The sequence below is a fragment of the Trachypithecus francoisi genome, unplaced genomic scaffold (assembly GCF_009764315.1).
Source record: "Trachypithecus francoisi isolate TF-2019V2 unplaced genomic scaffold, Tfra_2.0 Lachesis_group10, whole genome shotgun sequence".
Lineage (NCBI taxonomy): Eukaryota > Metazoa > Chordata > Mammalia > Primates > Cercopithecidae > Trachypithecus > Trachypithecus francoisi.
The window spans coordinates 124,898,958-124,914,421 of NW_022681455.1; the positions used below are offsets into that span (position 1 = coordinate 124,898,958).

Below are 15,464 nucleotides of genomic sequence, written 5' to 3' on the forward strand. Positions count from 1 at the left end.
GGCTTTGAATATATTCACAGAGTTATGCAACCATCGCCACAATCAATTTTAGAACATTCTCATCACCCTAAAATGGAAACACTGGGCCGGGCGTGGTGGCTCACGTCTATAATCCCAGTGCTTTGGGAGACCAAGGCAGGCGGATCACGAGGTCAGCAGATCCAGACCATCCTGGCTAACATGGTGAAACCCTGTCTCTACTAAAAAATAGAAAAAAATTAGCCAGGCATGGTGGTGGGTGCCTGTAGTCCCACCTCGTCAGGAGGCTGAGGCAGGAGAATGGCATGAACCCGGGAGGTGGAGCTTGCAGTGAGCTGAGATCACACCACTGCACTCCAGCCTGCACAACAGAGCGAGACTCCGTCTCAAAAAAAAGAAAAGGAAACACTGGGCATGGTGGCTCACACCTGTAATCGCAGCACTTTGGGAGGCCAGGGTGGGCAGATCATGAGGTCAAGAAACCAAGACCATCCTGGCCAACATGGTGAAACCCTATCTCTACTAAAAGTACAAAAATTAGCTGGGCATGGTGGTGGGCGCCGGTAGTCCCAGCTACTCCGGAGGCTGAGGCAAGAGAATCGCTTGAACCCGGGAGGCGGAGGTTTCAGTGAGCCGAGATTGCGCCACTGCACTCCAACCTGGGTGACAGTGCGAGACTGTCCCAAAAAAATAAAAACACCATCCCCATTAGCAGCCCACCCCCTATTTCTCGCTGCCTGAAGGCCCTGGCAGCCACTCCTCTCCTTTTCCTCTCTGTTGATTTGCCTGTTCTGGACATTTCATATCAATGGAGTCACCCGCCATGCGACCTTTTTTTCTTTCACTTGGCGTCATGTTGTCAGGGTTCATCTGCGATGTGGTGTGCTCCGTCCAGTACTTCACTCCTTTTTGTTGACACATGATACTGCATTTTGATACACTACATTGTATTTGTCCATCAGCTTTTGGAAATTAGGATTGTTTTCACTTTTTGGCTATTGTCAATAATGAAGTTTTTGTGTGGACAGCTGTTGTCTCCTTCTGGGTACGTATCTAGGAATGGAATTTCTGGGTCATACAGGGACTTTATGTTTAATTTTTGAGGAGACATCACATTGTTTTCCAAAGCAGCTGCACCATTTTACATCCCCATCAGCAGCGTAGGAGGGTTCCAGTTTTCCCATATCCTCACCAACACTTCTGATTGCCTGTCTTTTTCTCCCTTTTTGTTTTTTTAAGATGGAGTCTCACCCTGTCACCCAGGCTGGAGTGCAGCAGTGAGATCTCAGCTCACTGCAACCTCCGCCTCCCAGGTTCAAGTGATTCTCCTGCCTCAGCCTCCCTAGCAGCTGGGATTAGAGGCATCCGCCACCATGCCCAGCTAATTTTTCTATTTTTATTAGAGACGGGGTTTCACCATGTTGGTCAGGATGGTCTCAATCTCTTGACCTCGTGATCCACCTGCCTCGGCCTCCCAAAGTGCTGGGATTAAAGGGGTGAGCCACCACGCCCGGCCCTGTCTTTTTATTTCTAGGCCCCTGGATGGTATGAAATGGTGTCTCACTGTGGTTTCCATTTGCTTTTCCCTGGTAGATAATGATGTCGAGCATCTTTCATGTACTTATTGGCAGTTTTTATGTCTTCTTTGGAGAAATGCCTTTTCAGTTTCTTTGCTGATTTTTAAAAAATTAATAGACTTCTGACAGATTTTTTTTTTTTTTTTTTTTTTTTAGACAGCGTTTCGCTCTGTCGCCCAGGCTGGAGTATAGTGCTGCAGTCATGATTCCCTGCAGCCTCCACCCCCTGGGCTCAAGTAACCCTCTCACCTCTCAGCCTCCTGAGTAGCTGGGACTGCAGGTGTGCACCACCACGCCTGGCTAGTTTTTGTGCTTTTTGTAGAGATGGGGTCTTGCCATGTTGCCCAGGCCGGTCCGGAACTCCTGGGCTGAAGTCATCTGCCCACCTTGGCCTCCCAAAGTGCTGAGATTACAGGCATGAGTCACTGCACCTGGCCTAGACTTTATTTTCAGAGCAGTTTTAGATTTACAGAAAAATCGAGCAGAAAGTAAAGAGAGTTCCCATATACTACCCACCCTCACAGTTTCTCCTATTTGTAACGTGTTACATTCGTGTAGGACATTTGTGACAAGCAATCAACCAATGCTGGTACCTTATTATTGACTGAAGTCCATCATTTCTTTAGGGCTCATGCTTGGTGTTGCACATTGTATGGGTTTGGACAAAGGTATCATGTCATGTATCCCCCATCACAGTATCTCACAGAATAGTTTTACTGCCCTAAAACCCTCTGTGATCTGCTTATTCATCCCTCCCACCTCCTCAGCCCCAACTCCTGGCAACACTGATCTTTTTGCCATTTCCGTGATTTTGCCTTATCTAGAAAGTCATATAGCTGGAATCATACAGCATATAGCCTTTAGGGACTGGCTTCTTTCACTTAGCAATGAAGTTAGGCTTCTTCCATGAATTCGTGTGGCTTGACAGCTCATCTCTCTTCACTGCTGAGTGATATTCCTCCCTCTGGGTGTGCCAGAGTTTGTCTATCCATTCACCTACTAAAGGATATGTTGGTCGCTTCTAATTTCTGCCAATTAGAATAAAACTGCTGTAAACATCCATGTGCAGGTTTGCGTGTGGACATAAGTCTTCAGTTCATTTGGGTAAACACTTAGGAGCACAATTGCTGGATCATATGGTGACAGTATTTTTAGTCCTGTAAGAATCCGCCACACCGTTTGCCAAAGTGGCTGTACCATTTTGCATTCCCACTAGGAACAAGTGAGAGTTCCCGGCACTCCACATCCTCATTAGCACAGCATTGCCAGTGTTTTGGATTTGAGCCATCTTATAGCCACATCATGTTGTCTTGTTGTCCTAATTTGCATTTCCCCAGGACACGTGATGTGGAGCATCTTTTCACAGGCTTATTTGCCATCTGTGTATCTTTTTTGGTGAGGTATCTTGATCGTTTGCCCAGTTCTTTATTGGGTTGTTTCCTTATCTTTGAATTTTAAAAGTTATTTGTATGTTTTGGATCCAAGCCCTTTCCCAGATAGCTTTTTTTTTTTTTTTTTGCAAATATTTTCTCCCAGTCTGTAGCCTGTCTTCTCATTTTTTAAAACTTTGCTCATTTTTTGTTTTGGGTGGAATCTCACTCTGTCACCCAGGCTGGAGTGCAGTGGTGTGATCTCAGCTCACTGTAACCTCTGCCTCATGGGTTCAAGCGATTCTCCTCCTACAGCCTCCCGAGTAGCTGGGACGACAGGTGCATGCCACGACACCTGGCTAATTTTTGGATATTTAGTAGAGATGGGGTTTCTCCATGTTGGCCAGGCTGGTCTTGAACTCCTGACCTCAGGTGATCCACCCACCTCCTCTTCCCAAAGTGCTGGGATTACAGGTGTGAGCTACCATGCATGGCCTAAACTTTGGTCATTTTGAAATTGTGTCATCTTTTTATTAATGAGTTGTGAGGCTTATTTATATTTTCCAGGTACAAGACCCTTATCAAATATATGATTTGCAAATCTCTTCTCACATTCTTTGAGTTGTCTTTTTACTTTTCTTCGGTAGAGACAGGGTCTCGCTATGTTGCCCAGGCTGATCTCAAACTCCTGGGCTCAAGTGATCATCCCACTTTGGCCTCCAAAGTGCTGGGATTACAGGCGTGAGCCACTGTGCTCTGCTGGCTTTTTTTCTTTTTTAAATTATTATTTATGATATTCTTTGCATGACAAACATTTCTAATTTTTATGGAATCCGATTTCTCTATTTTTTCTCTTGTCACTTGTGCTTTTGGTGTCATATCTAAGAAGGCTGTGCAGGCCGTTCCACCTTAAATAATAAAATTCACACGTGTAACTTTCATCCTTACAGTCACATGTCTGATGCTCACTTTGCTTTGATTTTGAAGAAAATGAGCAAGTTGATCAGAGAGTGTGTGTTTGGAGTTCACCTCCCCTATTTATGTTTCTTTGTTTTTTTTAAACAGAGCTTGTGCGGAGGCCTGGGCTACAGGAGGGTACGCAGCTGAAAAGGAGGAGAGACAGCAGTGGGAGAGCAGGGAGCGGAAGAAGATCACAGACAGCATTGAAGCCTTGGCCATGATCAAGCGGCGGGCGGAGGAGAGGAAAAGACAGGGAGAGAGTCAAGAGAGAGGTATGCGCTGGGCCGAAGACAACAGCCCCAGAGTTCCTTTGAGATTAGGCGAGTCTAAGCTTTCAAACTCACTCTTTAATCTTGGGGATTTTTTTTTTTTTTTTTTTTAGACAGAGTCTCGCTTTGTCGCTGAGGTTGGCGTGCAGCAGCATGATCTTGGCTCACTGCAACTTCTGTCTCCCGGGTTCAAGCAATTCTTGTGCCTCAGCCTCCCCAGAGCTGGGATTACAGGCACGCACCACCATGCCTGGCTAATTTTTGTATTTTCAGTAGAGAAGGAATTTCGCCATGTTGTCCAGGCTCGTCTCGAACTCTTGGCTTCAAGTCATCTGCCTACCTTGGCTTACCAAAGTGCTGGGATTACAAGCATGAGTCACTGTGCCCAGCCCTGGATTTTCTTTTTTTCTTTCTTTCTTTTTTTTTTTCTTTTGGTGGGGACCAGATCTTACTCAGTTGCCCAGGCTAGAGTGCAGTGGCACAATCTTGGCTCACTGCAACCTCCACCTCAAGTGATCCTCTCACCTCAGCTTCCTAAGTGGCTGGAACTGCAGGTGTGCACCACCATGCTTAGCTAATTAAATTTTTTTTTTTTCCCCGTAGAGATGGGGTCTCACTATGTTGCTGAGGCTGGTCTCAAACTCCTGGGCTCAAGTGCTCCACCCACCTTGGCCTCCCAAAGTGCTGGGATTATAGGCATGAGCTGCTGCACCTGGCCAGGGATTTTATTAAATTCTGTGGGTCAGAAGCCCAAAATGGGTTTCACTAAGCTAAAATCGAGGTGTCTCAGGGTTATGCTCCTTCTGGGGGCCCCAGGGGAGAACCTGCTTCCTTGCCTTTCCCACCTCCTAGAGGCCGCCTGCGTTCCCTGGCTCGTGGCCCCTTCCTCCAACTTCCAGGCCAGCAGTGTGGCATCTTCCAGCCTCGCTCTGGCTCTGACACGCCTGCCTCCCTATTCTGAGGGCCCTTGTGATTATTTTGAGCCTGCCTGGATAACCCAGGACAATTTCCTGATCTCAGGGTTCTGGATCCTAATCACATCTGCACAGTCCCTTTGTCCATGTAAGGTAACATATTCATAGCCTAAGATTAAGGTGTGAACATCTTTGGCTAATATTTTTGTATTTTTTTTTTTTGTAAAGACAGGGCCTTGCTGTGTTGGCCAAACTGGTCTCAAATTCCTGGCCTTAACCAATCCTCCCACCTCAGCCTCCCAAAGTGCTGGGATTATAGACGTGAGCCACCGCGCCTAGCCACATACACATTTTTATGTAAAAATGGCATAATTATGTTGCTTCCTGTCTAGTCTTTTGAATTAGCATACTATAACTATTTTCCATACAATAGATATTTTCTTACTACATATATTTTGTCTTTTCCCAACTTTTCATTTTGAAATGTTAAAAATTTTCAGAAAAGCTGAAAGAATAGTAAAACATAGTTGTATGTCTGCATTTATTAATAGATTCTGTGGTTTTTCATAATTTGCTACATATATTTGCCACACACACACACAAACACACACACACACACTTTGCTTTTCCCCTGAACCATTTGAAGATAAAGGCAAACGTCATAGCCTTTAAATCCCCAGTGCTTCAGCATGCATCTTCTAAGAACTTCTTGCGTTCTGTTTTCTTGATGGCTGTGACTTGTTCCATTAAAGGGCTGTGCTCAGCAGCGCCTTCATGGGCATTTGGCTGCTGTCATTATCCACTGTAAACGACACTAATGAATATCCCTCAAGGATACTTTTTTTTTTTTTTTTGAGACAGAGTCTCACTCTGTCACCCAGACTGGAATGCAGTGACTCACTGCAACCTCTGTCTCCTGGGTTCAAGCGCTTCTCCTGCCTTGGTCTCTCTAGTAGCTGGGATTATAGGCATGTGCCACCCTGCCCAGCTATTATTATTATATTATTATTATTTTAGTAGAGACGAAGTTTCACCAGGTTTGCCAGGCTGGCCTTGAACTCCTGATGTCAAATGATCTGACTGCCTGGGCCTCCCAAAGTGCTGGGATTACAAACATGAGCTACCACGCCCAGCCCCTCGAAGAAACTTTTTAAACTGTGTTCCTTATTTATTTTTATTATTATTTGGACACAGAGTCTCGCTCTGCCTCCCAGGCTGGAGTGCAGTGACACGATCTTGGCTCATTGCAGCCTCCACCTCCCAGGTTCAAGCGGTTCTCCTGCCCCAACCTCTTGAGTAGCTGGGACTACAGGCGCGTGCCACCACGTCCGGCTAATTTTTTGCATTTTTAGTGGAGAGGGGGTTTCGTCATGTTGGCCAGCCTGGTTTTGAACTCCTGGCCTCAAGTGATCCACCCTCCTTGGCCTCCCAAAGTGCTGGGATTACAGGCGCGAGTCACTGCGCCGAGCCCCTCAAGGACACGTTTTTAAACTGTGTTCCTGACCTCTTTCCTGGTCTCAGAAGTTTGCTGTGAGCCCTTGAAGTATGCACGAACACCCTTGTCCTCCTGGGACACTCCCACATTCACCTTTGCATTTTCCGCCAGTAGGGGAGAGGACATCTTCAGATGATAGTGAGAACGTGTCTGCCAGTGAGGAAGGCAAGGAGGAGGCTCCCGGGGACAGAGAAACAAGGCAGAAGATGGAGCTATTTGTTAAGGAAAGCTTTGAGGCCAAGGACGAGCTCTGCCCGGAAAAGCCAAGTGGAGGAGAGAAGCTACCTGTGGAGGTTAAAAGAGAGCATGGAGATCGAGAGCCAGAGAGAACCTTCCCAGCTGAGACTCCACCACCCCTGCCACCTGTGGAGGTTAAAAGAGAGGATCGAGATCAAGAGCCTGAAGGGACCTTCTCACTTGAGACCCCACTACTGTCGCCGCCTGTGGAGGTTAAAGGAGAGGACCGAGATCAAGAGCCAGAGGAGACTCTCCCAGCTGAGGCCCCACTACTATTGCCACCTGTGGAGGTTAAAGGAGAGGATGGAGATCAAGAGCCAGAGGGGACCCTCCCAGTTGAGGCCCTGCCAGCGCTGCCCCTCGGATCTGCCAGGGAAGGTAATGAGAGCAGAGAAACACACACAGACACACATGCCTCTCAGGGAGCCCCAGCCTTTGACTCAGGCCTCTGTGGGACCTGGGGCCTGAGTTTCACTTCTTCTGTGTTGCTGTTTCTAGAAGATAATGTACGCAAGTTGTCTTGTTATCTAGAACAGTGCTGCTCAACAGAAATGGAACAGGAGGCTGGGCGCAGTGGCTCACGCCTGTAATCCCAGCACTTTGGGAGGCCAAGGCGGGCGGATCATGAGGTCAGGGGATCGAGACCATCCTGGCCAACACGGTGAAACCCCGTCTCTATTAAAAATACAAAAAAGTTAGTTGAGTGTGGTGGTGGGCGCCTGTAGTCCCAGCTACTCAGGAGGCTGAGGCAGGAGAATGGCATGAACCCAGGAGGCGGAGCTTGCAGTGAGCCGAGATCTGGCCACTGCACTCCAGCCTGGGCGACAAAGTGTGACTCTGTCTCAAAAAAAAAAAAAAGAAAAGAAAGAAATGGAACAGGAGCCACTACTAGATTCTCTGGTAGCCCTATTTTAAAAAGTAAAAGGAACTTTGGGAAGCCAAGGCAGGAGGGTTGATTGAGGACAGGAGTTTCAGACCAGCCTCAGAAACATAGTGAGACCTCATCTCTACCAAAACTACAAAAATTAGCTGGGCATGGTGGTGTGCCCCTGTAGTCCCAGCTACTTGGGAGGCTGAGGCAAGAGGATTGCTTGAGCCCTGGAGGTTGAGGCTGCAGTGAGCCAAGATTGCACCACTGCACTCCATCCTGGGTGACAGAGTGAGACCCTCCCTCAAAAAATAAATAAACAAATAATTTAAAAATTAAAAAGAAACAGTAAAAGTATTAATGATATATTTGATTTAACCCAATATATAAAAAATACAATCACGTTAACATGGAATTAATATAAAAATTATCAATGAGATATTTTACTTTTTAAAAAAAATTAAGTCATCAAAATCCAGTATGTATTTGACATGGTTGAACGGTAACTTTTTAATGGTGAAAGGTGGGCCATTCATCTCTGACATAAATGAAGCCCTGAGAGCAATGGAGGGATCAGAGTACAGGACCCAAGGATACAGCCTGCGAGGTGGCTCACTCGTAATCCCAGCACTGTGGGAGGCCGAGGCGGGCAGATTGCTTGAGGCCAGGAGTTCGAGACCAGCCTGGCCAACATAGTGAGAAACCCCCTCCCCGCAACCCCCGAGCCTCTACAAAAAAAACCCCAATAAATTAGCTGGGCATGGCGATGACCACTTGTAGTCCCAACTACTTGGGAGGCTGAGGTGGGAGGGGTAGGAGACGGGAGGTCGAGGCTGCAGTGAGCTGAAATCGCACCGCTGCACTCCAGCCAGGGTGACAGAGTGAGACCCTGTCTCAAAAAAATAAAAATAAGTAAATAAAAAGGAAAAGTAGGGGCCTGGACGAGGAAGGGGCCCATCGCGATTCCACATTCCTCAGGCGATCTTGCAGTTATGAAATTGTACAAGCCCTGACCCTCGTGCAGCAGGAGGGGCGTGTGCCTGGCTGAGGGACAGGCCAGCGGTGGGCTATGAAGCCTGCCCCTCTGTCTCTGAGCTGGCATCACTTGTCGCCCCACAGCGGCTGCCGTTTCCAAGATTCCTGCGGCTGCTGCTTTGATTCCTGGATGGTGCTCTTCATCTCATGGGATTCGCCTCCAGGTTATAGAAAGGGGGAGCTGTTCCATTCTCTTCCCAGCAGACAGAAGCCTGTGGTGAGCTGCGGCCTCTGTCATGGAGGCTGGCCTTTGGGCTCTGAAGAGGGTTTTTGTCTTTTTTTTTTTCGAGATGGAGTCTCACTCTGTCACCCAGGCTGGAGTGCAATGGTGTGATATCGGCTCATTGCAACCTCCACCTCCTGGGTTCAAGCGATTCTCCTGCCTCAGCCTCCTGAGTAGCTGGGACTACAGGTGCCCGCCACTACACCCGGCTAATTTTTGCGTTTTTCATAGAAACGGGTTTTGCTATGTTGGCCAGGCTGGACTTGAACTTCTGACCTTGGGATCCGCCCGCCTTGGCTTCCCAAAGTGTTGGGATTACAGGCATGAGCCACTGAGCCCAGACCTCGGGAGCCCTTCTTCACCGTGGGCTTGTCCATCTGCCCACTGTGTGTTAAACTAACTGCAAGACTTGTTGTTGCTCTTTAGAGCTGACTCCCCAGGCTGTGGCCACTGAGGGTGTATTCGTTACAGAACCTGATGGGACGAGAATGGAAGATTTAGAAACCGTTAGACTGGAGACAAAGGAGACATTCTGCATCGATGTACGTGAAGTATTTAATCTTGGAGATAAGTATCAGTTTTACTGTTAGTAAAATAGGTGATCAGATGCAAACTCTGGAGACCCTCGATACCCCAAGTGTGGTCCTTGGGCCGGCAGGACTGGCACTGCTGGGGCGCTGGTTAGAAATGCAGACTCCCAGGCCTCACCCAAGGCCCACTGATCAGAATCCAACTTTAATGCACTGCCATAGGTGATTCGTGCACATGTGTGCTCAAGTTTCCAAATCACTACCCTTGAACCATGTCTACCACACTCGATTCGTTTTTTGCTAAAGAAGCTACTTTGCTAAGCAGTTCTGACTAGTTGCCTTATCCAAATTGGTGGTGAGAGTTACATTGTATCATCAGAGTTACATTGTATCATTATACATTGTATCTTTTTCCTCCTCCTCCGACACCACCCAGCAGGTAGCTCAGGCTCTCACTGGCCTTCTGGCTCATAGAGGTGTGACGGTGCAGTGTTGCATTCCGTTGAGTGAATGTTTGATCGCAGCCTTGCCTGTCACTCTTCCCTGAAGCTCTTCCCATTTTGATGACAGTCCCAAATGCTTAGGCCCACAAGAACGGTACCATGGGAATTCACACATTGTGTCACAAGCCCCCAAGAACTGTCCTTTGATGGGGCAGGAATAGGAGAGGCATTTCTGGGCACCTCTGACCTCATACCTTGGAGAGGTGGTCCCCTCCCTACTTCCTTGTTAAACTTCTCCTAAACTGGTGTTTCTAATGTCCAAACTTCAGAACTTCACATGACCCAGTAAGAGTTAAAGTGATCACGGTCAGAAATCATAGTGGGTTTCTAGTTTTCTGGAGCTATGTAAAAAAAGAAACAAAGGCCAGGTGTGGTGGCTCACACCTGTAATCCCAGCACTTTGGGAGGCCAAGGTGGGTGGATCACATGAAGTCAGGAGTCAGCCTGGCCAACATGGTGAAACCCCATCTCTACTAAAAATACAAAAAAAAAAAATTAGCTGGGCATAGTGGCAGGTGCCTGTAATCCCAGCTACTTTGGAGGCTGAGGCAGGAGAACTGCTTGAACCCAGGAGGTGGAGGTTGCAGTGATCCAAGATCTCACTACTGCACTCCAGCCTGGGCGACAGAGCGAGACTCTATCTCAAAAAAAAAAAAAAAAAGAAAGAAAGAAAAAAAAAGAAGAAGAAAGAAACATAATTGGGCAATTTATCTCTCACATTTGAGAACTGACCATACAGATAACTACAACACTAACAGCTAATATTAGCTGGTTTCTTATTATATGCGTGACACCATTCTAAGTATGACTTGTATTGATTGATGTAACCCTTCCTACAACTCTAAGTGGTACATACTATTATCACCCAATTTCCCAGATGAGGAAAATGAGAAACAGAGAGGTTAGGCAACTTGCCCAAAGCCACACAGCTAGAAAATGGTGGTGGGGGAGTAACAACCCAGGCAGCGTGGCTCCAGTTCATGCATCCAACCACGCACTATGCTGCCTCCCCAACCATGCCCTGGTTTTTATGGACAAAGACACCAAACAAACACCCACAATACAAAAAAGTCCTACCAGTTTTGGAGAGATACAAAATATATTACTTTTATACCACCTAGAGTTTTTGGACTAGTTTGTACAGAGGTGCATTTGGTTTGGGTCCTGTTATTTCCCCCAAGATGAACGGACTGTGTCTCTAAATAAAGAAACAGAAAAAAGATGTGGAAATTCTTTAAATATGTCACACATTGCAAGTTCCCTTTCTTTTATTAGATCCAGACACCTGAAGTGGCAACGCTTGCTTTGTTTGTGCCTAGAGTTTCTTTGGGTGGGGAACAGGCAGAGGAGTCACCCGAGTGATTTGAGTAACTGTAACTAAGGCTGGGTTGACTGTGTGTTTGCCTTTATCGTGCCTATCAGAACATTGACAGCGCATGTGCCTCCCTGGTGATGTGCGGCTCACTTGCTCTTTCAGGACCTACCTGACTTAGAAGATGACGATGAAACAGGCAAATCTCTGGAAGACCAGGTTAAGGTCATTAGTCCATTTTCCCACAGTCAGCTTAATTCCACTTTCATTCTTGTCATTTACAGTCTCTCTCCAAAACTTGAAAGTAAAATGTTCCCTGTGCATAAAAAGCATTGAATCCCCCATATTCTCTTTTTTTCTTTTTCTTTTCTTTTCTTTTTTTTTTTTTTCAGGCAGAGTCTGGCTCTGTCACCCAGGCTGGAGTGCAATAGCCTGTTCCTGGCTCACTGCAACCTCCACCTCCTGGGTTCAAGCAATTCTCCTGTCTCAGCCTCCCGTGTAGCTGGGATTTCAGGCATGTGCCACCACGCCCAGCTAATTTTTGTAGTTTTAGTAGAGATGGGATTTCACCACGTTGGCCAGGCTGGTCTCGAACTCCTGACCTCAAGTGATCCACCTGCCTCAGCCTCCCAAAGTGCTGGGGTTACAGGTGTGAGCCACCGCACCCAGCCCACATCCCCCATATTTTCACCTTGCTGAAGGAAATGCCATTTGTTCTTGTTCAATTCTTTAAGATTTTATGATTAACCCCTTGAGAATCTATTGCTGGTTTGTAACAGCTGAGCACAGTGCAGAGTTACCTGAAAGCACTTTCTGTCGTTAAGATGTAGTTCTATGTCCATCCTATGAATGTCTGTCTGAATATAGCTACAGGTAGAGGGAAAGAAATGAAAACAGGAGAGAGGAAAGAAAGGGGTGAGTCTGTGAGGCACGGTGGGGAATTCTCTCAGAGTGGCGTGACCCTCTGCCCAGAGGCCATGACTGAGATTACCAGGAGCCCATATGTGTCAGACCCGTACCCTGAGGGAGAAGGAGGCATCAGCCAACATCTCTGTGCGCGAGCTCAGTGGCAAAGAAAACAGACACAGTTATTGTGGGGGGGCTGCTGTCCAAGGAGCTAATTCTAGAGAGTCTGTGAGGGAAGCTGGGTTCAGGGGTGCGTCAAGCAGAGCCCAGGGCTCAGGGGTGTACCCTCTCGGGTAGCAGGAGGGTGTGGAATAGCCAGTGGCTGGGGGAGCAGAGGCCGGAGAGAAGGGCATGGACATGAGCCGTGCCCAGGGAGTGGCCACCCCACCCCCAGGCCTACCTTTCAGAGTCCTGTGCTCCCTTGGGCCTTTCTTGGATGTGGCAACAGAATAGTTTGTGACATTGGGTGAAAAAGCAGAACTGGCATGGTGCATTGTAGAGTGACTCTGTTGTGAAAACAGAAACTTGCAAACACATCTCTTCTTCTGTGAATAGAATATGTGCTTTCCGAAGATTGAGGTCATCTCAAACTTGAGTGATGACAGTGACCCTGAACTGGACTACACGTCACTCCCTGTGCTGGAAAACCTGCCCGCAGACACTCTGTCAAATATATTTGCCGTCTCTAAAGACACCTCAAAGGCGGCTCGGGCGCCCTTCACAGACATCTTTATAAAAGAAGCTAAGAGGGACTTGGAAGTCCGAAAACAAGACACCGAGTCCCCACGACCCCTGATCCAGGAGCTCAGCAATGAGGACCCCTCTGGCCGGCCACTGATGTCCCCCACCTGCCAAAGAGACGCTGCACCACTCACTTCCAGTGGAGACGGGGACAGCGACTTCCTTGCAGCCTCTTCAGGTAAGAGCATGGGGCCGAGAGCACGGTGGAGATGGTGTTGGCTCCCCGGCCCGGGATGGGTGGGGCAGGGCAGTCACTCAGCCCTACCCCAAGCTTTCATGTTCCTGGAGGAGTCACCTAGGACAGAGCACACAGATCCTCTGAACGTCCCATTCCTGAGTTCACGGCTCTGAAGCTGCCACTTGCTGGTAGCCAGCCTGTTCTTGGGCAGCCAAGTCTGACTGTGTGTGAGGGTCACAAGGCACCTGTGGTCATGCAGATCTCCTGGGGCAGGGGCCTAAGGACCCTGCATTTCCACCCTCTCCTCACCATCCCTGGCCTCAGCTGTTCTAGACCAAGGCTTTTGGAGGGGACCACGGACACCACTGCTGGGGAGTGTGGGGCAAGCGAGGTGACAGCGGCAGGAGGGCGTGGCTGCTCCACAGTGACCCAGGCCTGGGTGAATCACAGGCCAGTCCTACTGGCCTTCAAGGTGGGGAAGGCAAAGGGGCACCAGGCAGGGAAGGCGGCCAGAGGCCTGGCTGCAGAAGACCCAGAAAAACATGCTTAATGTACTGGGGCCTCCCCTCATGCTGCAGGCTGGCACATGTGCCTGGCAGATGTGGTTTGGGGGAACAGCTGGTTAGTGCTGAGGACAAGCAAGCTGGGCTGTTTTTTCATTCAGCACCTGCCTTCAGGTGCACCCCCAAATCAGGGGCTTTGTGGAGCCTGGACCATTCTACTCTCACCCAGCACGCATTGGTGGCCGGGCTTTTTTCTGAAGACAGCTGCCTGGCTGACTCCAGACTTGCAGGCAAGAAGCAGGGAGGGCTTGAGTGCATTTCCCGGGAACACTGAGTGGCCTTCTCTTTCACTCTAGGAACCAGCACAGACAAGAGAAGTGCAGTCTGAGCTGGAGCCCGTGGAGCCTCGGGTGGGGGCAGGCCTGGAGGACACTGAATAATTTTTGTTTTGTTTGAGACAGTCTCGCACTGTGGCCTAGGCTGGAGTGTAGTGATGTGCTCTCGGCTCACTGCAACCTCTGCCTCCTAGGTTCAAGCAATTCTCCTGCCTCAGCCTCTGAAGTAGCTAGGATTACACTGTCACAACGCTGGCTAATTTTTGTATTTTTAGTAGAGACGGGGTTTCACCATGTTGACCAGGCTGGTCTTGAACTCCTGACCTCAGGTGATCTGCCTGCCTCGGCCTCCCAAAGTGCTGGGATTACAGGTATGAGCCACCACGCCCAGTCAAGGACACTGAATTTGGCCTGGACTGAACCCCAAGGCTGCCCCCTGTCCTTGGAGTTACAGTGACAGGGAGAAAGCACAGGTCACCCTTCCTCCCACAGTGCCGACTGAGAGCGCCACCACACCCTCAGAGACGTGTGTCGGAGTTGCCCAGCCCAGCTCTGCCCACGTGGGACCTCACTGCATTCCCACCACCGAAAGCATCATGGTTCCCCCCAGTTGTATGTAGCATAAATGGTTTAATTATAAATGTCTCCTTTAGGCATGATAAACATTTTAATACCCACGCAAGTTAATGTGTGATTGGGCTATCTCCTATTTGTGTGAGTCACATGCAATTCCTTTCACCAGCCACCCTGAAGAAAGACCTTTCTCTTACTGTGTCATCAGAAACCAGACAGACCCCAGGTCCCTGCAAAATCTCCAGTGGGCCTTTTCCCCACAGGAAAGCAGAATCTTCCACTGCAGCTAGAGAAACTCTGGATAAGGGACTTGATGCTTTAGACATCAAAATAAGAAGGGGAGAGAGGAAAGACAGGGGGGAGTCCGTGAGGCACAACAGAATTCTCCCGAAGTGTTATGACCATGATCCTCTCCTCAGAGGCCACTATCGAGAGCCCACAGGTGCCAGACCCACGTCCCGAGGGAGAAGGAACATCAGCCATCATCTCTGTGCGTGAGCTCAGTGTCAGGTAGTTACTGCGGCGGGATGCTGTCCAGCCTAAAAAATGTGACCATTCCAGTTCATCTTCAGCTGACAAGTTTATTTAATCCCTGAACCTGGATCCAAGGCATCTCCCTGTACAAAACATCAGACCGTGGCAGAGACTGACAAAGCAACCCAAAACAGCAGCTGCCGACGGCCGCTGTGCCCACCTCAGCAGTAGCTCTGTGGGGGCCTCACTCCACCCTCACCAAACACAAGGAGGAGCCAGCACTACTGCCCCATTTCACCAGACAGGAAGGCACGAGAACTGAGAGACCTGCCTGAGGCCCCCACAACTGCAGGGCAGCGGAGCCCTGTCTCCCAGCACACACTAGACTCCCAGCAACACAGGCCCGCCAGCACCTCCAACCTGCCTTTTGGGATGATCCTCAGGCGAATATACAAAATACAGAAGAAACTACTATTATATTT

General features: G+C 48.6%; 1 protein-coding gene across 1 annotated transcript in view; it reads left to right on the plus strand.

Annotated features, from left to right (window-relative positions):
* The window catches only part of DNAAF1 (dynein axonemal assembly factor 1), a 33,606-nt gene extending 18,156 nt beyond the window's left edge, over positions 1-15,450 (plus strand). Inside the window, 7 exon segments of the mRNA XM_033219157.1 lie at positions 3,992-4,158; positions 6,679-7,179; positions 9,354-9,469; positions 11,438-11,491; positions 12,734-13,097; positions 14,428-14,482; positions 14,484-15,450. Of these exon segments, the coding sequence (XP_033075048.1) occupies positions 3,992-4,158; positions 6,679-7,179; positions 9,354-9,469; positions 11,438-11,491; positions 12,734-13,097; positions 14,428-14,482; positions 14,484-14,622 (1,396 nt within the window). The 3' untranslated portion in view covers positions 14,623-15,450.
* The last annotated feature ends 14 nt before the right edge of the window (positions 15,451-15,464 follow it).